Source organism: Oryzias melastigma, linkage group LG19 (genome assembly GCF_002922805.2).
Source record: "Oryzias melastigma strain HK-1 linkage group LG19, ASM292280v2, whole genome shotgun sequence".
NCBI lineage: Eukaryota > Metazoa > Chordata > Actinopteri > Beloniformes > Adrianichthyidae > Oryzias > Oryzias melastigma.
Window position 1 is genome coordinate 615,150 of NC_050530.1, and position 26,678 is coordinate 641,827.

The 26,678-nt window shown below is 40.4% G+C and overlaps 3 protein-coding genes across 3 annotated transcripts in view; 1 reads left to right on the plus strand and 2 right to left on the minus strand.

Annotated features, from left to right (window-relative positions):
* LOC112154047 (protein bfr2) overlaps positions 1-26,678 on the plus strand; it is a 69,143-nt gene that overhangs the window by 7,418 nt on the left and 35,047 nt on the right. The window lies entirely within an intron of this gene.
* LOC112154046 lies at positions 15-9,059 on the minus strand. The gene is made up of 3 exons (XM_024284636.2): positions 8,968-9,059; positions 2,479-2,517; positions 15-2,290 (listed from the first exon to the last, which is right to left on the minus strand). Exon 3 carries the CDS (start codon positions 2,285-2,287, stop codon positions 236-238), a length of 2,052 nt encoding a protein of 683 aa, XP_024140404.1. The 5' UTR covers positions 2,288-2,290; positions 2,479-2,517; positions 8,968-9,059; the 3' UTR covers positions 15-235.
* Positions 22,306-26,678, minus strand: part of LOC112154045 — a 7,092-nt gene continuing 2,719 nt past the window's right edge. Inside the window, exon 2 of the mRNA XM_024284634.2 lies at positions 22,306-24,884. Within this exon, the coding sequence (XP_024140402.1) occupies positions 22,818-24,881 (2,064 nt within the window). The 5' untranslated portion in view covers positions 24,882-24,884 and the 3' untranslated portion in view covers positions 22,306-22,817. The remainder of the gene's footprint in view (positions 24,885-26,678) is intronic.

A 26,678-nucleotide genomic window follows, 5' to 3' on the forward strand; every position in this document is an offset into this window, starting at 1 on the left:
AAACACAAGGCCATCTTCAGTGCTTCACAACAGTTCTTTTCTATGTTGAGATGCAGATAAATGCAAATTCAAATATTACCACTTTAAAGCTTCAGATGTTTGTTTTAAGTTATTTTATAGCTTTATTACTTAAAAACATTTTACCTAAAACAGAAACACCCATGATTACAACATGATTACAGTTTTTTTCACCACAGCCCCTAAATCTATATATGCCCTTGATTTTAATCAAACTTTATTGATTATCTGTGTCTTCATCTGTAATGCTGGCCTGAACAATTTCTTTGATCCTTTGAGTTTCCTCTGGTGAAGCAGCGGGCAGAACAGCCTTCAGCCTACTTTCAATTTGTGCCATTCTGGTATCTGTATTTTTCTTAAATTCTTTCTGGGTTTTTTGGACCAAGTTTAAGATGTTTTCCTGAGCTTTTTGGCAGGAGTCTTGCAGGTTCTTGTGCACTTCTTTAAACTCAGTTGTCTCATTTTCCATTGTCATGAGTCTACCCAGCCTGCTCACACTGTCCATCAGGTATTTGTTGGACACTTCACAGTAGGTCCATGAGATCATATGGACCAGGCTGGCGATGTTGGAAGCTTGAAAGGCCTGGCTGTACACCAGGTCTTTGGTAAAGAGCTTAGAGTTGTAGGTAGATTCTTCCATGTTTTCAGAGTTTTGCAAGAACTGGGGCAGGGTTTTCCCAAGACTGTTTCTCACAATATCAGCCACCATTTTGAAGAAGCGCACCATCTTCTCCCACTGCTCTTTCACTCGACCCATGGCATCCATGCCTTTTATAAGCAATTTGATTATTGTGTCAAACTCAATCTCTTTAATCTTGCAGTTTTGCATCTCCACCAAGATGTCAATTAGCTCTTTCTTGTTTCTCTCCATTCTCTCCACAACTTTGCTATATTCTTCTCCAGCTTGCTTCAGCTGTTCTCGGCTCTGCTCTATGCGAAAGCGTGCGTTCTCTGCTGCTCTTTGCTTTGTAGACTGTGGTCCAGAATTCCCCCTTGTTTTGAAAACCATTGGTGGTTTAGGAGTAAAAGCTGGAGTAGCAGTCTTGAATTTACTCTTAGAGTCAAACTTCAGAGCATCTTGATGCAGCATGTTTACTTCTTTAATCAGCTCTGCTGTTGTTTCCTTATCCCAAACCTGGTCTGGAGAATATGATGCGAGACGTTCACAGATGGTGATGCCCCTCTCACACAGAGACAGAGCTTTATCTTTTACTTTGCTCACATCTGCCTTCTGTATTTTTTTAAAGAGCCTTTCAAATTCTTCCTTGGTGTACTGAGTTTTTGGGCTCTTGGTCTTCTGGTCATACAGCGCTTTCCAGTTGATCTTATCTTCATCTATGTACTCTAGGAAAGTTGTTGCTTGTCTAAGAATCTGTGAAGACCTGCTGTAGATTTCTAGTTCTGAGACCACGTCCACAGTTTCACTCTTGTTAAATACGTCCATTTCTGAAGATCCAGATTTTGAAGTTGCTGGATGTTGTGAGGCCATTGCAGCAACTGCATTTACCATTGTACCCACTGTCTGTGTCAGTGTTTCAGCTACCTCAGTGCTAACCAGATCCCACCCTGTTGGGAGGGAGTTCATTGATCTTTTGTACTCTTCTTGTGCTTCTTCAACCTGGTTAGACATAGCCTCCATTGCTTTAGTATATCTTTCATCTAACTCCTTTGCACTCTTTTCCCTCATTTCATTTTCCTTAATTTTGTTCATAACCTTTTCCAGGTCTTCTCCATGGATGTGTTTAGCATTGATGATGGCTTCCAGCAGCTCCTGGATTAAACTAATGACATCATTGTATAGCTTTTTAACTCCATCTGCTAGCTCCACACATTCATCTGCAATGGTCGGGATGTTTTTCAACTGGTTTGGGAGAAAATTTTCAACAGTTTCATCATCTCCCTGAAAGAGGATTTTTACCACAGATTTCATGTAGTCTGGAACAGAGGCTGTATGAATGCGGATTTGATCCATATTCTTATGGGCGAGGTTGAAAGCTTGCCAGCCTGAGTTACAGACTTGCATGAGACAAGCCCTGAAGGAATCTGGGTACTTTATGTACTTGAATCCATCTTCTGGGGGGTTCTTGTTAATGGAGAAGTCTGTATTTGACGAGATGAAGACCAACTCCCCCATGATGGCGATGGAGAGGGGAGAAGGAGCCAGATACTCCTCCCAGTTTGCATTTGGCTGCATCAGCATCTGGGTAGTTTTCCGCATGTCTGCAGAAGTGGTCAGACTCTGGCTGGTCTTTTCAATTTGGGAATCCATTTCCTTTTAAAAGAGTCATGAGAAAGAAAAAGTTAAAATTCAAAATTGTTGCTTTTCTGACAAGTTAAAGAAAGAAGACTAAAGATGAGACTCAATGAAAAAGAAAAGAGGGATTAAAAAATGTATAATAAACCCACAAAAAGTTAAAGTTAAATGGGAGAAACACAGAAAAACATTAAAAACAACACTACCTTTGTTCAGGTCTGGTTTCAATCAGTATCAGAATAGAGCTAAAAGAAAGAAAAATCTCAATTATTTACCCAAAGAAGATCACATTTATTACCATTTTATGTATTTATTCATTGAGGCAAATCATCAAGCTTCACAGAGATGCAAAATCTTTCCACATAAATAAAAATTAAATTAAAAAAAATATTTTTACTGATGAAAATAAAAGGCTACATATGCTAGAATTCTGCTTGATATTACATTATTTACGATCTTTTTAAGAGTTCTTTTGTTTTAACTCATTATCTACATCTCGTTGGTCATTAGTTGCTTAACAGTATTCCCTGTCCTGACCCTATAGTCTCTTCAAACTGCATATTTAGCTTTTAATACGGATTCAGCTCATCAGCTCTGTACAGAGCTGACAACGACCCACATGTATTTACACAAGGTGTGTACTGCTATACATTAAACTTTTCTTCACAAATCATAGTTTTTTAAGACAATGTAAGAATTGAAACTTTGAATTGTTTACTAAATTAAAAAAGTATTGTTTTTTTCATCGGATATACAGAAAGCTACTTTTCGTGGCTTACAAAGGGCATTATACTCTGAATATGAATATTCGCGACGTCAAAGATCGCTGATTTGCGATCTTTATAAATATAGTAGAGCAGGGGTTGCCAACCCTGGTCCTCAAGAGCCTCAACCCTGCCTGTTTTCCAGCCCTCCCTGGACTGCTTGATGCTGACAACCTAAATCAGGTGTGTTCAGCTAATCAGGATGTGGAATTACTTGAGTCAGCTAATCAGCAGCAAGCTGGTCAGGGAGAGCTAGAAAACAGGCAGGGTTGAGGCTCTTGAGGACCAGGGTTGGCCACCCCTGTAGTAGAGTGTAGTAAATTATTATCAAAATATTATCTGGGGAAGATGTATTTTTGCCCTGAAATGCTGATTAATGTACCATTTTAAGTTTACAAACTAAAATAAAGCCGAAAGAGCAGCAGTACCGTCACCGAAAGTAAACACATCTTCGTGTTGGTGAAACTTCCGGTTTTTCAATATAAGACTAGCAAGAGCTTATTTTCTGTTCAGAAACGGAGAGGGAAATTCCGATCACTGGCATGACTTCCGAAAAGAATTAATTTGCTTTAACACCGGAGCTTTAGCTCAAGTGTTTACTTTCTTTTGGTTATGATAACTCTTCAACATTTAACGCAAATAACAAAACTCCATCTTATTCTGAAGTGGAGAAACGCAGCCTCGCACTGCTGAAAGGTGGATGTAATCGACGTGAATCAGCGGATTCTTCCGCCGAAAAACAACTTTTTCATACAGACGCGGCACCAATATGTAATGCTTAGAACGTAAAATGTTGAAGAACTTTAAGGATAGACAACTGTGGAGAGAATTTTCAGGTTTTGTTGTTAAATGATCAAAAAGAAGACTAATTTTTTTAATGCTTTTTATGTTGTTTATATTACTGCTGAACTTAACGAGAAGGTAGACAAAATAAAAATAAAATAAAATGACAACATTTCTTTCTATCTAAATCTTTGTGTTTTTTTATCAAAATTTTGTTGATTCTGATCTCCTGTTTTAAATAAAGGCATAAATGATGGTGATTTAATACAAATATTTACATTTTCATACATCCAGTAAAAAGACAAACACAAACAATTTAAAATCCAACTAAAGATCCATTATATTAAAAAGTAGGAATTGTGGTTTGTTTTATGAATTGTTGAGGTTGATTCGTGAATGGAATCGGATTGCCACCTAAGCTACGATCCACAGTCCTAACTGTCAACCATAACCAAACTTGGCCAAGATGGCGGCGCGCGCGAGTGCAGCGGCTCTTAGCTCTCCAGCATGTAACGCGGAACTTCCAGCGGCGTTACAACATCCCGGAGGACATAGCGAGACTGCCCGGATCTCCGTGGATAGTTACCCCACCCAGCAAACGGCGAAGGCGGAGAAGAGAGAGGAAACAAAAGCGTGGCTGCCGGGCCGGCCCTGATGCTAGGCTACGTAAACAACCGCACAGACCCGCGATTCCAAGCCTCCTTCTCTCAAACGCAAGGTCCATTACCAACAAAATGGACGAATTGGAATTACAAGCAGCGAAAAACAGCTTCACGAGGACCTGCAGCCTCATTATTATTACGGAAACGTGGCTTCATCCCCGGATCCCCGACGCCGCGGTTGAGCTAACGGACCGCACACTGCACCGACAGGACAGAGACCAGGACTCGGGTAAGAGCAGAGGAGGGGGACTGTGTATTTATGTTCACAATGAATGGTGCAGCAACAGCAGGATTACCGACAAGCACTGTTCTCCGGACTTAGAGGCACTAGCCATTTTGTGCCGGCCCTTCTATCTTCCGAGGGAGTTCACAGCTGCTATCGTGTTAGCTGTTTACATCCCACCAGATGCTAACACCAGCACAGCTCTCGACCAGCTCCTATCCATGATCAACAAGCAGCAGCTCGCCCACCCAGACGGATTTTTAATCATTGCTGGGGATTTTAACAAAGCAAACCTGAAAAAAGTTCTTCCAAAATTCAACCAATATGTGAGGCTGGCCACAAGAGGTGGAAACACTTTAGACCATGTTTACTCCAACTGTAAACATGCATATAAAGTCGCTCCCCTCCCCCATCTGGCTGGCTCAGACCACCTCTGCTTATCCCTCACCCCCACCTACACCCCCCTAAGGAGACTAACAAAGCCAGTAAGGAGGACAATCAGAATATGGCCCGAGGCAGCCCTTTCACAGCTGCAGGACTGCTTCTCCACTACACTCTGGGACTTATTCTACAACGAAGATCTCCAGGTTCATACTGATACGGTTCTCTCATACTTCTCAAGCTGCATTAATAACGTGACTGTCAACAAAAAGATCAGGAGCTTCCCAAACCAAAAACCATGGATGAATAATGAAGTGGAGCACCTCCTCAAAAGACGGAACATCGCCTTCAGGTCGAGGCACCAGGACTGGGCCCAATACAGCGCCGCCAGATCAGCTCTGAAAAGAGGCATTAAAGAGGCAAAGACGGCCTACATGAGGAAAATTGAGGGCCACTTCGCCGACAACAACCCCAGAAAGATGTGGCAGGGGATAAACCACATCACCAAACACAAAAGCAGCAGTACTGTACCCTCTGGAGTAGACGCCTCACTGGCAGAGGAGCTGAACCACTACTTTGCCAGATTCGAAACCCAGAGGCCCCCAGAGGACACATCACGGGCCTCACCACCGAGCTCCAACAGCAGACTAGTACTCCAAGAGCATGAAGTACGATGTATGCTAAAATCAGCCAATCCCAGGAAGGCGACAGGCCCTGATGGAGTACCAGCTAAAGTACTCGGCGCCTGTGCGGATCAACTGGCCGGGGTCTTCACCATACTATTCAACCGGTCTTTGGAAGAGTGCAGCGTCCCAGCCTGCCTAAAAACATCCACAATCATCCCTGTCCCAAAAAAGCAGGCAGCAGAGAGTCTGAATGACTACAGGCCAGTCGCCCTAACACCGGTGGTAATGAAGTGTTTTGAAAGGTTGGTCGCAAAACACATCAAAGCCTGTCTGCCTCCCACTCTGGACCCACTCCAGTTCGCATACAGACCAAACCGTTCCACAGAAGACGCCATATCCACCACACTGCACTCTGCGCTGAGTCATCTGGATCACCCAGGGAACTACGTCAGGCTGCTCTTCCTGGATTTCAGCTCAGCCTTTAACCACATCCTCCCTGACATCCTGGAAGAAAAGCTGCTACATCTGGGCCTCCCCTCCCCCATCTGCACATGGATTAAAGACTTCCTGACAGAACGCCCACAATCTGTCAGACTTGGACCCCACCTCTCCTCTACTATCACCCTCAGCACCGGATCACCCCAAGGATGTGTTCTGAGCCCGCTCCTCTACACGCTCTACACATCCGACTGCACATCGAACCACCCGTCAAATGCCATCATCAAGTTCGCGGACGACACCACGGTGGTCGGACTCATCTCAGGGGGAGATGAATCAGTCTACAGGGATGAGGTCAGCAAACTTGAGCGCTGGTGTTCAGGCAACAACCTCCACCTGAACACCACAAAAACTAAAGAAATCATTGTGGACTTCAGAAAGAGCACAGCGGACCCTCCCCCACTGCACATACATGGAGACAGCGTGGAAAGGGTCCACTCCATCCGCTACCTGGGACTGCACATCGCCGATGACCTTTCCTGGACGGAAAACACTGCAGCGGCAGTAGGGAAAGCCCAGCAGCGTCTCCACTTCCTAAGAATTCTCCGGAGGAGCAATCTGGAGAGGGAGCTGCTGGTGGCCTTCTACAGAGCCACCATAGAGAGCATCCTGACGTACTGCATCACAACGTGGTACGCAGGATGCTCAGCCGCTGACAGGAAAGCGCTGCAGAGGGTGATCGACACGGCACAGAAGATCACCGGCTCCCCCCTACCCAGCCTAGAGGACATATCCACCTCCCGCTACAAAAGCAGAGCAGACCGCATAATAAAAGACCCCCACCACCCCAACCACCACCTCTTCCAGCCGCTGCCTTCAGGCCGGCGGTACAGGTCACACAAGGCCTGCACCAACAGACTCAAAAACAGTTTTTTTCCAAGGGCAACAGTCATCATAAATAAAAGAGGAAACTTATAACCCGTATTCATAAATGTGCAATATTCAGACGTGCAATCTTACCTATGTGCAATAACAATTGATATTGGTACTGTCTTTAATTTATCTTCCATGTACAATATATGTAAATAATATTTTTATTCTTATTTTTGTATTTTTTATTCTACAGTTCTTATCTTTATTCTATTGTCTGGAGAGCCACTGTTTTTTCGTTGTAACACAAGTCCTTGTGCAACAATGACATTAAAGATCATTCTGATTCTGATTCTGATTCTGATAAATCCCATAAATGTCACTTTTTTATTTACTTTAATGGGGAAGAGTTATATCCAGTAAGGGTGGGTGATACTGGGAATTTGGGTATCGATCGGATACCAAGTAATTGCAGGGCCAGTATGGCCAATATCAACCCTAATACTTTAAAATTGAAATGTTTGATTATAGAATAATTTCAGAAATACACAATTTTTATTAAGTGTTAAATAAACACAGAGACTTTCGTCAAAGAAAAATGTTAAATAATTAAAACAATCATGACTGAAAACGCATAAGATAAGGAACATGTATGTCAAAGTGCAAACATTTAAAAAATCAATAATGTAACAAAAATGAAGTTTAACGTCCCTTCAAACAAATATTTTTTAAATAATAATAATAGAGTAAGTCACTATAGAAAAAAGTAAACAACAGCAACACTGAAATTAATATGAAAATATAAACAACACAACAAAAAAATTGGTGCAAATCTCTTATGAGTCTGAGGCAGGGAGGGAGGGAAGGGGAAAGGTGTGACCAGCAGTACGAGAGGAGGAGGTGCCCCATTTACACAGGAAGTCACTGTTGCCAAATTGGGCAGGTTCCCGCTTGAACTGATACGGCTGTTTTTTTGCCCAAATTTTAAGCTATCTTTTTAATGTGTTAAGAAAAAACCTGCAACGAAAGTATCAATCTCGCCACACTTGTATCAGTTCTTCACCTTGGAATTGATATCATCAATATTCAGATTGATATGCCCACATCCGATATCCAGAACAGTGAATGTGTTAAAGTTAATACCATGATTGATTCTTGTCCAAATATCTTGCCATAAACATTAGATTCACTGCTGCAAACACACAGTGAAACTCTAGCTTTGTTATCTGTTGTAAAAAAAATCTAAACAACTGCCGTGAGGCAATGACGAGGGTGTGTCTTTGCATGAGTTGCTGCTGGCTTTTAGGGACACTTTCTGTTTCCAGCATTCAGGTGCTCTGCAATCCTGCACATTGCTTGGATGTCAAGAAACTACTTAAAAAACAAAAAAAAATGTTTAAGTAGGACGTACAGTCATGGCCAAAAAAATTGAAATTTTACATTTCCACAAGGTCTGTTCCTTCAAGATTTTTAGGTGTTTTTTAGATGTTCTTATGGTATAATGACATACGAGAAGCATTTCACAAGTATCAAAAGCTTTTATTGAGAATTTTGTTAGCTAGTCCTTTTGTGGCAGAGCTGAAATGCAGTGGAAATGTGGTTTCAGTGATAAAGTTCATTTTCAAGGCAAATAGGGACTATGCAAATAATTGCAGTTGAGGGGATCACTCCTCATAACATTCTGGAGTATCTATACATTTCCATGAAACTGCAGACTTTGGAAAAATTAATAGTTCTCAACATTTCTGGCTATGACTGTACTGCACACTTGTCTCATTTACTTTTCAAAAACCTTTTTAAATGTCAGTGAACTTGTTGGTGTTATTCAGTCATCGACGTGCTGGCAACAAACAATTTTTCAATTAATATTCTCAATAAAAAAGGTAAAAATGACACTAAGAAGAAATTAAAAGACAAGAATAAAATGATATGTCAAAGACAGACTTACCTTTCACTGTTTCTGGTTTTAAAGACAGTCTTCTGGTTGACAGGCGCTTGGTGAACAAGTTTCTACACAGATGCATTTCTATGCTGACTCCTTTTTAAGAAGGTTGGAATGAAACCTGATTGGACAAGGCAAATATAGGCGGGTCATTAACTACTTGTCATTAAACTATGTGGCATTCAGTTTTTTTTTACTTTTTTTAACATCATTGTGTTGCATTTTTTTAAATACTGTGATGCTAAATAATCTGTTTTTATGTTTTGTCATAATATTTCATTGTTATTATTTTAGCTGCTCATAGTCATACTATAGTGGAAAATATCCAAAATGTGAAAGATGCCCAATTAGGGTTGAACTAGCTAACAACTGGAGAGGCTGTTCACCAAAGAACTAAAAAGAATATGTTGTTCTATTTGGGGCAGATAGGCTGATACTGATGTATTGAGCCCCAGTTTGCCAGCATGGAAACCCCCACTTTTGGCTTTGACAAAGATTAACAGAAGCCATTTAAACAAATCACGTTTCGCCTTGGGTGCCATGCAGCCCAGGTCTGGCCCTGGATTTGGATTTAGCCATTTTGAACCAGACAATGTTAACAAGCAGTGATTGGCTGAGTCATCATTTCTATGGCAAACACGGTCACTAATCAAGAGTGAGCTTGTTAGAAAGTCACACTCCTTCCACTGAAAGTGGGCTCGGGGAAAATCTGACAAACACTTTCGTTCAACGTTCAAGGTGGGGGCCAGCGGACACCACATACTCTGATTGAGACATCTGATTGGCCAGTTTATAATTTGAAAAACTTGGGACTAAGAAAATATATCATGAAAAACAAAAGATGCGTAGCAAGAACTTGTTTATTAGAGACACCAGAGAAATAATAATTATTCAGACAAACAGAATGAGTAACAGCTGCTTAATTCTTGACAATTTAAAATTAATTTGATTAATTCTTGAAATTATTGTATAAAACCATCTTTGTGCTGTTGAAACAAGGTATTACAGTTGAATTTTATGGTTGGTCAATTTGTGCAAGTCCCATGTCATTTAAGAAGTTCCTCGTCATCATGCTCTGCAGCTCTAGTATTAATTTTTAATTTGGGCTGAGAGTGGAGTCAGACTCCAACTGTCCTGTTTGCTACCCTTTAGAAAAAGGTATTTACACTGCATGAGGTGACCAAAGTGATTGGCAAAACCCAGGACCACCTGTGAGAGTGTGCAGTGAGATGAGTTTGAACCACAACACCACCATGCTTGTTTCAATAAAATGTCTTACCTTTTTTGGAAAAAAAAACGATTTTTTGTTGGAAAAAATCAAAGAGCACACTGCAAGATAATAATCTGGATGAGCAGGTTTCTAAGAGGAACACAATGTAAAGCATCCTCAGACCATGCGATCACACATTATGAGACTTTAGGGAGCGGTTTGACAGGCAGGTAAATGCCATTCAAATGTGCCCTGGAGGCAAAGGTTAGTTACTGAGGTTTTCTAAGGGTAATAACAAGTATATCGCTGTAGGCCAACTCACGAGACTCTCACTTGTGAATAAATATTAAAAGAGCGGTCATCTCACGGGTCTCTCCCCCGTGAATAAATATTAGAAGAGCGGTTAAAATTAGGGGTGTAACGGATCACGGATAAACCGTGGTCCGTATGGATCAGAGGCCATGGTTCGGGACACGTGTGTACCGTTGACCACTCCAACCCCCCACCACCAGTGAGTGTGCACACCTCGGGCTCTCATAATTTAAATAAACTGTCCTTTCACATCGAATGGAATTCTCGTCAAATTCATGTAAATCCTCTTTATTTTGACAAGCGCTGAAGTAAGAGGAGAGAAGGAGAGAGTGCGTGTGCTAGTAAACGGACAGTGGGGTGGGGGTGGGGGGTATCCAGTTATAGTTCTGGAGATGAAGTGATGAATTTGAGAGTTTTGTTAAAATATTCGCCTGAAGCTTTTGCATGAAGCTTCAAATTAGAATAATTTGTTGTTTATTGTTGTTTATTAGGTTTGTTAGTTACATTGAGCTATTTATGTTTTTAATGAGATTATCTAATAACAGAAAAATATGTAAATTGAAAGAATGTTCAATAAAGTTTGTGGGCAAAAACAATAATAGTAAAATAAACTTGTTAAAATATACAAATCTGAAGTAAATCTGACAAGACACCACCACCTTATTTTAAGCCAGGAAAAACCCTGCAGCTTCTGTCACAAACTTTTCTCAACCTCATAATGAATGACGCCGATGGATAGATATCAGGTTTATTTAATTTTAAGACCTGAATAAAAGCATCGTTACTATGGAAGCCCAAACTGTTCGTAATTATATAAATAAATACATTATTTAATCAAGCAACACTCCAATAAAAGTCTTTTCAATAAATAATTGACCATTTTATTATGAAATACATTTCATTAAAATTTAAATGGACCATTTTATTATGAAATATATTTTATTTTTACTTTAAAACATAATTTTTATGTTAAAAACATTTCATAATAAAAATATATATCATAATAATTTTTTTTCCCATGTTGGATATTATTATAATCATGTGAGGTTTTTTTTTGTAAAAGCTTGTATTTCAAAATTACTGTTTTCCAAAGTGTCCTTTTTATTTCACAATGCTGTTTTTCAGAACGACGTATTTATTTCATGATGAGCTTTTTCCGAATAATGACTCTGTCCGTCAATCACTGAAAGTGGGTGGGATCTAAACGTTCATTGGCTGATCCTCTGAAATCGACTTGTATGCCTAGACTCCCGCTCTACTGTGTGTCGCACAATTAAAATAAACATTTTTTTTCTTTCTTTTCTTTAGTCTGAAAGCATCATCGTTATTGTCACTTAAACTAGCCGACATTTGTGTTTGTTTATGAGGGAGAAAATAAAAGAACATTATGTTTATGGTTGAGAATCTTCGTTTCAGGAAACTTTTAAACTTTAGACCGTCCTCGACCGGAAATACTCAGTGTTATCACGTTCTAGCTTTACGGGAGTCATTCCGGGCCCAATTAAAAAGGGTCCGGGCGGTTTGTCCGAACCTACTCTAACCCAAACCCTGACGCGGCACCGACGCGGGTCGGGTCACCAAATCCTGCTGATCGTCCGGTTCCGGGATTGTTCCGTGCACCGGAAACATTGATATTCCACGACTTTGGAGCCCCTTTTGGGGAGAAGTCCAGCAAAACAGACAAACTATGAACTGTATGTCCAAAATAAATGTATATCCTGATAGTAACGGGTGCATTTCTCACTAGAAATATTGTCAAAATAAAGATTAGTCCACAAAATATTTTATTCTGAGGAATTTTCCACCGAAAAAGAGTGAATATCCCACCGTGTTTTTGCTAGCGACAGGCAGAAACTCAAAAGCCACGTGATCAGTCACGTGATCCGGCGCACCTCCGTAGAAATGAATGAGAGAATGAGACGTAGCAATTCCACAATTTAGACCTGTTTCTTGTGAAACTGCTACGTTTTTGCCTGTGGACAAACGTGGGTACTGAACGTTTTTGGAGGAGACTGGGAGACTGGTCGCGCTGAGTTGCATACTCCCACCTATTGTTGAGGAGTGTGTACTGCACCATCACGTTGGCTGAAGGAACACTCGATCGATGTAGTTGGTGCTGCTGCTAATGTCTGATTAAAGGAGTAGCCAATCACAAACGTGTCCCCGCCTTGTCTGGTTTGATTGACAGACAGAGTTATTATTCGGAAAAAGCTCATCATGAAATAAATACGTCGTTCTGAAAAACAGCATTGTGAAATAAAAAGGACACTTTGGAAAACAGTAATTTTGAAATACAAGCTTTTACAAAAAAAAACCCCACATGATTATAATAATATCCAACATGAAAAAAAAATTATTATGATATATATTTTTATTATGAAATGTTTTTAACATAAAAATTATGTTTTAAAGTAAAAATGAATTATATTTCATAATAAAATGGTCCATTTAAATTTTAATGAAATGTATTTCATAATAAAATGGTCAATTATTTATTGAAAAGACTTTTATTGGAGTGTTGCTTGATTAAATAATGTATTTATTTATAGAATTAAGAACAGTTTGGGCTTCCATACGTTACATGTTTCAATTTCTGGATTCAAAGAGTCTCCCTGTTAAGAGCAGCAGCTGTCCCGCACAGGCGAAAGCCGATCTGTAATGGACATGATTTTATGGCAAGCCAAAGGGATCAAAAATCACCAGGAAAATCAGCCGCAACAGTGCCACATTTTAGAGATAATAATTATTATTTTAAATATTTAAATGTTACCACAGTTAGTTTCTTTAAAGCAATTAATACCAAACAAATATTTTAACTGTTTTATTTATGAATTAATGTGGACATTAGGCGAGTTGGATGAGAACATTTGTATTTTAAGGGAACTCCAGATAGATTTGGTATTTTCAACACTATTTTTAGGCATTCTTTCCTCTCAGTTTTTGTAGATTTGGTCGCAAGACACGTAAATGTAGTCAGAAATTCATGTTTTAGCATTTTGTTTGTGTTCAAACTTTAAAGATGTTTTGTTTTAATAAATAGGCCTCAATGAGCAAAAGTTTTGATGTTGCATATATAAATATTGTATGTGTGAAATACTTTACATTCATATTTAATATATGATTTGAAGCGTTTCCAAACATTAATTTAGCTTTCATATTGTTGTTGTCGTTTTGTTTAATTTAAAAAAAAAACAAAAAACTTTTTATTGATCCAAAAAATGATCCGAACCGTGACCCTAAAACGGTGACACGCTCCAAACCCTGAGTTTTGTGATCTGTTACACCCCTAGTTAAAACATGAGCCTCTCACTTGTGGATAAATATTAAAAGAGCGGTCAGCTCACAGGATTCTCCCCCGTGAAGAAATAACAAAGAGAGTAGCCAAGACCTCACACAGGCAGACAGTTCCTGTACAGGCGGCGGCTCAACAAGGTCTAGAGTGCTTTATTTTGATACACAAAAAACAGCAGGAACACATCCTGAGCAAACAAAAGATTATTAACCACAAACTTGATAAACTCACTAATTAAAACCACAAGGCATATGTTGACATACCTTATTCCACAGTTTACAGTCCCATGAAATCCGCCCTCCATGTCCCCAAACAATTTATGATGAGACACCTTATCAAGTGTTCTCCCTTACACCCATTCTAGTTTACTATTTAGACCTGGATCCTGGATGTTTTATGATGTTGTTTCTCTCTGTTGCAATCTTATTTTTTCTCTAAACCACCCCCCTTTATAATCAGGCATAAAATCTTATTCAATAAAATTGGTTAAGACGATTGGAGTACAGGTCAAAGTCACCTGATAAGTTTGTAATTAATTAGATTTGTCCCATTAAATAGAATAAACGGTAAATGCCCTTTACCTTCTGTTTGTAGCACTTTGAGTCACACTCTTCCACAAGTGCTCCATGCAATTCTACCAGGTCACCTAGGGGTGGGGAGATCATCAAGTTGTTTCAGCTGGTCCCAAATGTGCTCTAAGACAGTGGTCTCCAACCGCCGGGTCGTGGACCGGTACCGGCCCGTGGATCAGTTGGCACCAGGCCATGGAAGAAATAATTAATTATGCCCTTTTTTTCTTTTGAACTTCATAAATCTTTTATTTAGGAAAATCTTTTATTTTGAAAAAAATGGATTCTCTCTGCCACACATTCAATCACTTTAGTTAAGGGAGGGAAAATGACTGAACAATACTTTTTTCTGAAAATCTTTTTGTTTTGAAGATGCCAGGATTCTTTTTGTAGTATATTTTTGGTCAATAAAATATTTTGTGTTAAAAGGGTAGTAAATGATGGCGGCGCGCGTAGGTGCAGCGGCTCACAGCTCCTCTTCTTTGTGGACCTTTTTGTGCTTTTTGAATATTCTTTTTAAGATTCTTTTTACCTGCTGCTCTCCCCTGACGGAATTAAAACGTCTCTACAGCCGTACAGACCTCCTGGACATCGGTTTCCAGTGGAATCTAACAATTACCACCGACTTCCACCGAGCCCATAACATTCCGAGCGAGATAGCGAGACCGGCGGGATCTCCGTGGATTGTTGTCGGGTCTGGCAGGCGCCGCAGGCGGCGCCGCGAGAGGAAACAGAAGCGGGGCTACAGAGCCGGCCCGCTAGCTAAGCTACGAAAACAGCCACTGAAACCGCCGTTGCCAAGCCTCTTCCTCTCAAATGCCCGATCCCTAACATACAAGATGGATGACTTGGAATTGCAACTACAAGGAAATCGCTACGTCCGCGACTGCTGCGCGCTTATCATCACCGAGACGTGGCTCCATGCACAGATTCCGGACGCATCGGTGCAGCTAGCAGGCCGCGTGCTACACAGATGGGACAGAAACAAAGACTCAGGAAAGGACAGAGGTGGGGGACTCTGCATCTACGTGCACTCAGGTTGGTGTAACAATAGCACAGTGACGGACACACACTGCTCTGCCGACCTAGAGTTTATGTCTATAAGATGCAGACCCTTCTTCCTGCCTCGCGAGCTAGCTGTTGTGATCATCACAGCAGTTTACATCCCACCGGACGCAAATGTTAAAACAGCTCTCTCTGTGTTAATGGAAGCCTTAAACAACCACCAGCGGGCCTATCCACATGGCGTACACATCATTGCGGGGGATTTCAACCAGGCAAACCTCAAACAGGTTCTACCACATTTGCATCAGCATGTGAAATGCCCTACGAGGGGGGTAAACACACTGGATCATGTATATTCTAATATCAAGCGTGCCTATAGAGCCATACCCCTCCCCCACCTGGGGAAGTCAGACCACCTCTCCTTACTCCTCACACCTGCATACACCCCCCTGAGCCGACAGACCAAGCCCAAAAGACAAACAATCACCACCTGGCCTGAGGACGCCCTCCCCCGACTGCAAGCCTGCTTTGAGGAAACACAGTGGGAAGCCTTCCACCATGAAGATCTGGGCACCTTCACAGACACAGTACTGTCTTACATCAAATACTGTGTTGGAACTGTCACTGTGGAGAAAAACATCTGGGTGTCCTCAAACCAAAAGCCCTGGATGACCCGCCAGGTCCGCACGCTCCTCAAGGCGCGTGATACAGCCTTTAGATCAGGCGACAGGGCACAGTACTGCACCGCTCGTGCTGACCTGAGGAGGGGCATCAAGGCAGCCAAGACGGAGTACAAGAACAGGATTGAGGAGCAGCTTAACAACCCCCGAGAGGTATGGCAGGGCATCCAGACCATCACCAACTACAGAGCCCACGCCGCATCTCCAGTGGTCTCAGATCCTGCACTGGCAGAGGAGCTGAACAGCTTTTTCTCTCGGTTTGTGTCTCATGCGCAACACCCAGCCACCCCACCCCAAGCCTCTGCACAAGCCACAATAACCCCCAGCACTCCTCCCCTCACTCTTGAGGCTGCTGAGGTAAGACGGGTGCTCCAGACTGTCAACCCAAGGAAGGCCACAGGCCCAGATGGAGTACCAGGAAAAGTACTCAAGGCCTGCGCTGACCAGCTAGCACAGGTCTTCACTGACATTTTTAACCACTCGCTGGAACAGGCCTACATCCCAGCCTGTCTTAAATCTGCCACCATCATCCCGATCCCCAAAAAAACACCTGCGACTGACCTCAACGACTTTCGCCCCATCGCGCTCACGCCGGTCATCACCAAATGCTTCGAGAAACTGGTGCTAAAACACATCAAAGCCTGCCTCCCCCCTTCCCTGGATCCCCACCAGTTTGCCTACCGCCCCAACAGATCCACTGAGGACGCAGTAGCCATCACTCTCCACTCTGCTCTGACCCACCTGGAGAAACAGGGGAGCTACGTCAGGATGCTATTTGTTGACTTTAGCTCCGCCTTCAACACAATAATACCGGACATCCTGATCCCCAAGTTAATCGACCTGGGGCTCCCACCATCCACCTGTTCATGGATTAAGGACTTCCTCGTCAACCGACCCCAACAGGTGAAACTGGGTCAACACCTCTCGTCGGTCCGAACCCTCAGCATCGGCTCCCCCCAGGGCTGTGTGCTGAGCCCACTACTATACTCACTCTACACGTCTGACTGCAGTCCCAGCCACCCCGAGAACCTCATCATCAAGTTCGCAGATGACACCACGGTGGTGGGGCTGATCACCGGGGGAAATGAGACGGCCTACAGGGAAGAAGTCCGGAAACTTGGAGAGTGGAGTGCCTTAAACAACCTGGCACTGAATGCCTCCAAAACAAAGGAAATCATCCTGGACTTCCGTCGAAACAGGGGCACCCACACTCTGCTGGAGTTAAACGGTGAACAGGTGGAGCAGGTGGAGTCCTTCAAATTCCTTGGTGTCCACATTTCAGCAAATCTCTCCTGGGAAACCAACACCAAAGCTCTAGTGAAAAAGGCTCAGCAGCGGCTGCACTTCCTAAGGGTGCTCAGGAGGCAGCGAATCCACCAAAAGCTGCTGGTGACCTTTTATCGCTCCACCATTGAGAGCCTGCTGACTTACACTGTGTCAGTTTGGCACTCCAGCTGCACGGTGGCGGACAGGAAGAGACTGCAGAAGGTGATAAACACAGCCCAGAAAATCATTGGTTGCTCTCTCCCCACGATGGCCTCCATCTACACCTCCCGCTGCCTCAGTAGAGCCAGGAACATCAAGAAGGACCACACCCACCCCGGTCATCACCTCTTCAAGCTGCTTCCTTCTGGCAGATGGTACAGGGCGGTACCGGCCAGGACAAATAGACTGAGAGACAGCTTCTTCCCAAAAGCTGTGGCTGTACTAAACGCTCACTTCCAACCATAACCCTTGATACTTTGCACATTCATAGGCGACTTTGCACACTCGTCTGCTCTGGTCACTTTATTCCTCACCTCATTTCTTGTACATAATTGACCCTTTTTTATTGAAATATTTCTTATATTTTATATATTTATTACTGTGTATAAATATGTCCACATTGAAAAAGTGAGTTGTAACCGAAATTTCATTGTAACTGCAATGACAATAAAGGCATTCAATTCAATTCAATTCAAATGAAAAAAACATTTTTCTAATCACTTGAAATAAATAAATGATATTTTGCAGTCAATAATTAATAACTTTGGATCAGTTCATTAGTTGCCCCCTTTCTAACGTTTGCTATAAAGGGGGCAATTTATTTTTTGTAGCTTCCGCTGGCAATCGACGACGTAGCTACGCGACTGTTTCACTTCTGACTCGTTACTGGGAGCCGTGTTTTTTTTTTTTTTCTTTTGTCTTTTCTCCCTTCCCTGTGCAAGTTGTACGTGAACTGTCATTTCACACGTGCTTGCGCTGCTGCACGCAATTTGGCGCTGCATGCACTTGGCCGCTGCGTGCGCCGCCAGGGGGGCGGGGGTGCAGGGGTGCAGGGGTGCAGAGTGGTCCAGCAGATCATAACTGACAGAAGAACCAATATCAGCTCCTCAAAGCCTTGGTCTTTCTTTACTAGTGACTCACCTTTTTATGAATAAAATTTGATTGATTGATTGGTTCATGCCAACCCTACCAACATGGTAAGGACAGTATGCCCACAAATTAGTATAAAAAAGTAAAAGAATAAGCACCACAATCTGAAAGACTAGAGCACTGATGTTTAGTTTTTAGATAAACATATAAAAATAACTTAAATAAACTAAAAGACATAAACGATCTTGGGTAAGTGGCCAAATTGTTCCAAACAGAAGGAGCTTTATAATGGCATCTGTCCAGCCTCTGTGTGATCTGTGGGGACAGACAGGGTGAGACAGTCAGACCTAATACGTGAATAAAAAAAGGAAAGAGAATTTAGATATTGCTTGAGATACTGTGGACAGTAAAAGGAAATAAGTTTCAAAATTAATTGGGTCCAGTGAAATTCACACCTCTTGAAATTGTGCAGCCAGTTGAGTTTGTCAAAACACAATGGTGAGTTTGATGTGGACATTTAAAAATGATTCTATATAATGTACCAAAAGTACATTCAGAGGTTTGACGTGTGAGGTGTTTTGATAAGGAGTTTCAGCATAATCATTAATAGGTAGAAGAAGTTGAGTGATAGTTATTTTTCCTGACTTAAAGAGTAAAACAGTAGGAAGAGTGAAATAGTGTTCATAAAATTGCTCGTGTCCTTTTAATAATATTTTCAATATGTAGTTTAAAGTTTAGTTTTAGGTTCAGCCAAAGACCAAGGTACGTAATAGAGTCAGTGTTGTCCATTATGGACCCATCACTGAATTGATTTTAAGAGCAGAGGTATTTTCATTATGACATGTACCAAACAGTAAACGACAAGGTTTATTCATATTTAAAATAATTGGAATCCCTTGGAGCCACTTTTGTACAAAATTAAAATGTAGGTTTAATTGTTTTTTTTTAAGTGAAATATCAGAGTGAGAGCTGTAAATAACTGTCATTATCAGCATAAATACTTACACAGCAGTTGTAGACAATATTTGGAAGATCAATAATAAAAATGGTAAACAAGAGAGGGCCAAGAGTGGACCATAGACTTGCATTAGTATCAAAGCATAAAGTTTATCTAAAAGCAGATGATGATCCACAAGATTGAAGGCTTTTGATTAATCCAAAAATTTGGATCCAGGATATTGATTTTGATCAAGTCATTTTTAATTTAAAGAATGGCAGTGGTTGTTGAAAAGCCAGAGCAAAAATCAGACTGAGTAGGAGATCAAATATTAGATGCATTTAGGTGATTATATATCTGATGGTAAATGATCTTTTCAAAAAATTTTAGCCACAGCACAAATGTTTTTTGAGTTGTGCATATTATTTGAAAAAGCCCTCTTTATAATAGTAACATTTTGCATTCTTTATTTGTGTTTTGCAGTGATTTCTAAGGGATTTCTATCTTTCCCAGTCAACTGGATCTTCAGTGGATTTATATTTTTTTTTCAAGTGATTATCCCTCTTTTTATAAAGGTGGAGAAAACCAGAATTGATCCAAGACAGATGCCTGCCTTTTACACAAATAATTTTAATAAGGGCATGCTTAACAATAATGGAGATGATTTCTCAGTAGAAGCAACTCCATTATTGTTAAGCATGCCCTCGGGTATGAGCTGAAATCTATCCTGATTTATTTTAATAAAATCATAAAACAAAATCAAAGTTGATATATTTAGTATGACGAATCTTGATATAATTAGGAGAAACTTTTGGATTTGTTTGACTATTGCTAATGTTCTTTGTATGTTGTCCCTGTGTATAGTACTTTGGGCCTCCTTGGGTGATGGTGGAAGATGCTTTATAAAGAAAGAAAATGTATATGAATTAGGGGTGTAACGGATCACAAAACTCACGGTTCGGATCGTGTCACGGTTTTAGGGTCACGGTTCGGATCATTTTTCGGATCAGTTGAATGTTAAAAAAAAATAAATACGACAACAACAATATGAAAGCTAATTTTTGGAAATGCTTCAAATCATATATTCAGTATCAATATAAAGTACTTCCCACACACAATATTTATATATGCAACATTAAAACGTTTGCTCATTGACGCCTATTTATTAAAACAAAATATCTTTAGAGTTTGAACACAAACAAAATACTAAAACATGTAGTTTCTGACTATATTTGCATGTCTTGCGACCAAATCTACAAAAACTGTAAGAAAAGAATGCTTAACAATAGACAGCTGCTTCTCCAAACTCGGAGATTCTTTGAATCCAGAAATTGAAACGTGTACCGATGCTTTTATTCAGGTCTTAACATTAAATAAACCTGATATCTATCCATCCGCGTCAAGTTGGGTAAAGTTAGTGACGGAAGCTGCAGGGTTTTTCCTGGCTTAAAATTAGGTGGTGGTGTCTCATGGCGACTTCAGATTTGTATACCTTAACAAGTTTATTTTACTATTATTTTGTTATTTCATAAACGTTATTGAACATTCTTTCAATTTACATATTTTACTATTATTAGATCACCTCATTATAAAACATAAATGGCTCAATGTAACTAATTGAGCCATTAGTTAACTAATGTAATGTAATTGAGCCACTAACAAACCGTATATTGATACACAATAAAACAACTAATTATTCTAGTTTGAAGCTCCATACAAAAGCCTCAGGCAAATGTTTTAACAAAATCCTCAAATTCATCACTTCCAACTCCACAACTAACTGGATGCCCCCCACCCCCACCCCTCTGTCCGTTTACGAGCACGCGCACTCTCTCCTTTCCTCTTTCCGCGCGGCAATAGACAGTCTCCTTTTTTCTTTTTTCATGGAGGTTCTCCTCTAAATCAGGTGTTTAAACTCCTGATTTTAAAGCGTGTCTTCTCTCCCTCACACGCTCTGGGTCTGTCGGTCACACACAGCGCATCTGTGGAAGTAAAGTCCAGTCGGACCGAACCATTTTCAATTTAGAGGAAGGGGGGTCCGCAGAAGATGTTTCCAAAACAAAATATTTAAGTATTGTTACCTTGACATTAAAATCTAAATATTTGCGAATATATATTGGTTATTGGCTTACTGAAATTATTTTTTCTGTTGTATCATTTTGTCATCATTCGGGGTCTCCGTGGACTCTCTCTCAGTCTGGGCTCCTAGAATCAGCCACATCCCCCGTTTTCCATGAGCTGGTGGCGGCCGACACCAAATTCTCTATGCAGGAAAAACGCTAAAAGCTCCGCCCACACGCAGCGGGAGATTCAGGAACAGACTTTAAGAAATAACCGTGAAGCTGTTACTCAGCGCTGGTCAAAACAAAGAGGATTTACAGGAATTTGACAGAATTTTATTGATGTGAACCGACAATTGATTTAAATTATGAGAGCCCGTGGTGTGTGCGCTCGCTGGGGGTGGGGGTCGGAGTGGTCAACGGTACACACGTGTCCGAACCGTGTCCCGAACCGTGGCTTCTGATCCGTACGGACCACGGATCATCCGTGATCCGTTACACCCCTAATATGAATGAATGAATGATCGAATTTCCATCAGTTTTTGAGCTTGGTTGCATGAAAATGTGTAAATAACATCCACCTTTTTTTTGTGTGTAAATCTGATTTTTTTTTCATAGTAGTCATGGCTTCCATAGTACATTGAACAATTGACCTTTTTTTAATCAACTTACAAAGTCAAATCTGGCTACTAATTTAGTTTGTAAGTGTTTTCTTTATAATGTCACAGATTTTTTATTTAAATGATTAAGTGTAATATCTGACAAAATAATAATTGGATTTTTTTATGTGAAATGTTTTAAATATAATTTAAAAGAAGAAACTTAGCATTTACATGGAAACCTATTTGGTAGCATGTCTCAACATAAATATTTCTAATGCACTGCACATTGCTGTGCATTGCCACAGACTAAACAAATACGACATTTTGTTGTTGGGATAGTTTTTTATTATGAAAATATGAATGTCGGGCTACAATCATGTTTCATAATTCTCTTACAACATGCTACATCATATCCTATTTATCAGGAAAAGATGTACCTCTATGTTTCTAATAATTTTTTTCCCTCTGAAAAGCTTCTTCTGCAGTGTTCTGGCACAAAACATCAAAGTTGACAATTTCTTATTTCAAAATTCAAATGTATGTCTACTTAACTTTGAAGATAGACTTGGAACACTTGGTCTTACATAAACACAGAACCAAACTACTGATTACCAGCATTTTCACAGAGAAAATTCAAGATAAAAAACAACCCAAAGATAATGTATCATTATTAACCTTCCCACCTCAAAACCAGTGATTATGCAGAAATAAGTTGCCAGTTTGATTACATAAAATGTGTTTATATAAAAACAAAAATACCCACATGATTCCAGTTTTATCACCACACTTTCTTTATATGCCCTTTATTGTTATAAGATCTGCACCAAACTGTGTTTAAATGTAACAATCTGTTTCTTCTTCTGTCATGCCACCTTGAACAATTTCTTGGATCCTTTTAGTTTCCTCTGGGTCAGCAGCAGGCAGAACAGCCTTCAGCCCACCTTCAATTTGTGCCATTCTGGTATCTGTATTTTTCTCAAAATCTTTCTTGTTTTGTATCACCAATTTTAAGATGCTTTCTTGAGCGTCTTGGCAGGATTCCTGCAGCTTTTTGCGCTCCTTGTCAAACTCTGGGTTGGTATTTTCCAAAGTCATGAGCCTACCTAGGCTGCTGATCCTGTCCATCAGGTGTTTGTTGGACACTTCACAGTAGGTCCCTGAGATCATATGGACCAGACTGGCGATGTTGGAAGCTTGAAAGGCCTGGTTGTACAGCAGGTCTTTGGTAAAGAGCCTGGAATTGTAGGACAGTGTTTGTGCATCTTTAGCACTCTGTGCGAAGTGGTTCATGGTTTTTGAAAGACTGGTTTTCACAATATTTGCCACCATCTGGAAGAAGCGCACCATCTTCTCCCACTGCTCTTTCACTCGGCCCATGGCATCCATACCTTTGACCAGCATTTTGATCGTGGTGTCAAACTCAATCTTTTTAACGTCGCAGTTTTGCATCTCCACCAGGATGTCGGTCAGCTCTTTCTTGTTTCTCTCCATTCTCCCCACAGCCTTGTTATATTCTTCTCTGCATTGCTTCAGCTGCTCTTTGCTCTGCTCGATCTGGAAGCGTGCATTCTGAACTGCCATCTGGCCTGCATTCTGACCTGGATTCATTTTGGACATCATTGGAGGTTGAGCAGTAATAGCTGAAACACCATTCTTCATTTTGCTCTTAGAGTCAAACTGCTGAGTATCCTGTTGCAGCTTTCTTACTTCCTCAATCAGCTTTTTTGTTTTTGTCTTATCCCATTTCTTGTCTGGAGAATATGTTGCGATCTGTTCAAAGATGGCGATGCCTCTCTTGCACAGAGACAATGCAGAGTCTTTGGCTTTGCTCTTTTCTGCCTTCTCCATCTCCTTAGAGATCCTTTCTAATATTCCTTTGAAAAATTTAGTTTTTGGTTCCTTTTTCTGCTGGTCATACAGCGTTTTCCAGATGATCTCATCTTTATCTATGTACTCTAAGAAAGATCCTACTGAGGTAAGGATCTCTGGAGACTTGGCGTAGATTTCCATTTCTGCGGCCGGGTCCTCTTTTTCTGTTTCGTTTTTTTGGGCAACCTGTTCTGAAGATCCAGTCTGTGTACATTGTTGGGGTTGGGTTTGGGGTTGTCGTGAGGCCATTGCAGCTACTGCGCTCCCCATTGCAGTCACTGTCTGTGAGAATGCACCAGCAATTTCCATGACAATCAATTCAGCCCCTGTTGGGAGGGAGTTCATTGATGTTTTGAACTGTTCTTGTGCTTCTTCAACCTGTTTTTCCATGGCCTTCATTGCTTTATCATATTTTTCTTCTAGCTCTTTTGCAGTCTTTTCCCTCAATTTATTTTCCTTGATTTTATTCTGAACCTTTTCCAGGTCTTCACCATAGATGTGTTTAGCATTAATGCAGGCTTCCAGCAGCTCCTGGATTAAACTAATGACATCCTGATATTTCTGTTCTACTCCATCAGCTAGCTTCACACAGTCCTCTGCAATGGTACGGATGCTTTCCAGCTGGTTTGGGAGAAACTTTTCAACAATTTCATCATCTCCCTGAAAGAGGAATTTCACTGCTGCTTTCATGTAGTCTGGAACAGAGGCTGTATGAATGCGGATTTGATCCATATTTTTATGGGCGATATTGAAAGCTTGCCAGCCTGAGTTACAGATTTGCATGAGACAAGCCCTGAAGGAATCTGGGTACTTTATGTACTTGAATCCATCTTTTGGGGGGTTCTTGTTAATGGAGAAGTCGGTGCTTGAGGAGATGAAGACCAACTCCCCCATGATGGCGATGGAGAGAGGAGCAGGAGCCAGATACTCCTCCCAGTTTGCATTTGGCTGCATCAGCATCTGGGTAGTTTTCCGCATGTCTGCAGCAGTGGTCAGACCCTTGGTGACCTTTGCAATTTGGGAAGCCATTTCCTTTTAAAAAAAAAGTCATAAGAAAAAGAGTTTAATTACTAAATTGCTGCTATTCTCACAAACAGAAGCAAGAAGTCTTTTTTTCAATGTGGATAAGAAAAGGGAAGAATTAAAGAACCTCCCAAGTTGCAGCCAGAACAATTGTAGGCAGTCATGATGGGGCTCAATAAAGAAGAGGGGTGGGGGTATTCAGAAAATCTATGAAAAATAGGTTTGAAGGGTTGGATTAAAAAAAACAGTCGGTATGGAATGGAAAAGGAAATCTCAAATCATCTGAAAAAGAACTATTTATTAATAAGGCAGTTTTATTTTCAATTGAAAACTTATTATCATATTATCTACATACAATTACAACACATCTCATCAGGGGTTAGGTCCTGAGCTGTTATAATTCCCAGTACTGATCCTAAAGTTCCCTTAAACTTTAATATCAGCTCATCATTTCTCACCAATGACCCACAGGTTATTCTAACCAGGCAGTCAACTAAACCTCTCCAAACACGTCAGTTGTTTTTTTTTGTTTGTTTGTTTGTTTTTAATCATTTATATTTATATATATAATTTTATATACAAGTTGTACAATCTTCATCCCGACGTGGACAGCATCAAGCACAAAGTGAAGTTCTGCGTTGAAGTTCTGTATCTGTGATACATCTAAACGTTGTCAGTTTGTAGACTAACAGAAAAAGAGAAACAATCTAAACGTTTGTCTAAACTTGAACAACTGTGTTTTTTTCAGAAAGCTATACAAAACCATATTTTAACAATCCGTTTCTGTAATCTTCACAGAGAATCTAAAATTCCAAAAAGTAAATCAATAAATAAAGAATCCTCTCCCGTCATGGTTCTTCTGCAGCTCCTCAGAGAGAGATCCTATAACCATCTGGATCTTTTTTTCTATTTAGGTCGTTTTGTTGTTTTATTTAACTTATCAATAACTATAAAGTCCTGCAAAAAATGGAAAACTGATGTAAAAAAAAAGTTTTTATATTTATAATTGTAAAAAATGTTATTATGTTCAATTATGTTTACTTTCCTCCCAGATAAAATGTACAAAATACATGATAAAATCAATAAAACAATTATTTACTGTTCAACTTTTAAAGTGAAACAACATAAAACACTGCTACCACAACGCAAAATATTAATTATAACGTGCAAAATGAAAGGGAAAGAAATTAAGAAGGTTTGTAAATCATGGTAAATGTTGGCATTTAGAAATGGTAAATATCTCCTCTTTGTGAATCTAATTTGGTTCTGTCAGTGAGGATTTGATCTGTTCTGGAGAAAGTTGTTCTCAGGGTTCTGCACGGGTTGGTTGTGGAGTCGGTTCTGTTAGAAATTCTTTTCTTGCAGATTCTAAATTCTCTTTTTTTATCGATAACAATAAAATCCTTTCAGATTTCTGTTTGTTTTTTGAGTCACTCATTTTTTAAGTTTTTGTGTTGATGTTGTTTGTCGTTACACTTTCTCTGCTCTGACTCCCTCGTGTGCGCAAACGGCAACGAGCTTTGCATACGTGCGCGCTCAGTGCATGGCTTTGCGCTTTTATGATCTCAAATGGTAATTAACGCAAATGGTATTAATCTGATATGTGTGACTTGAAGAAAATAGAGAGGATTCGGGGCACAACTTGATAAATAAAAATGAGCAGCTGGGGAACCAGAAAGTGAAACTTGTATTCCCTCGGTTATTGGGGGAGTTGTGTTATAAATAGGGCTGCCACGATTATTCGACTAATCGACGACTATTCGACTATTAAAATAGTCGACGAATAATTTGGTCGTCGAAGCG

Coding starts and splice junctions, on each gene's coding strand:
- LOC112154046 (XM_024284636.2), bottom strand. CDS start 2,287: ATGGATTCCCAAATTGAAAAGACCAGCCAGAGTCTGACCACTTCTGCA.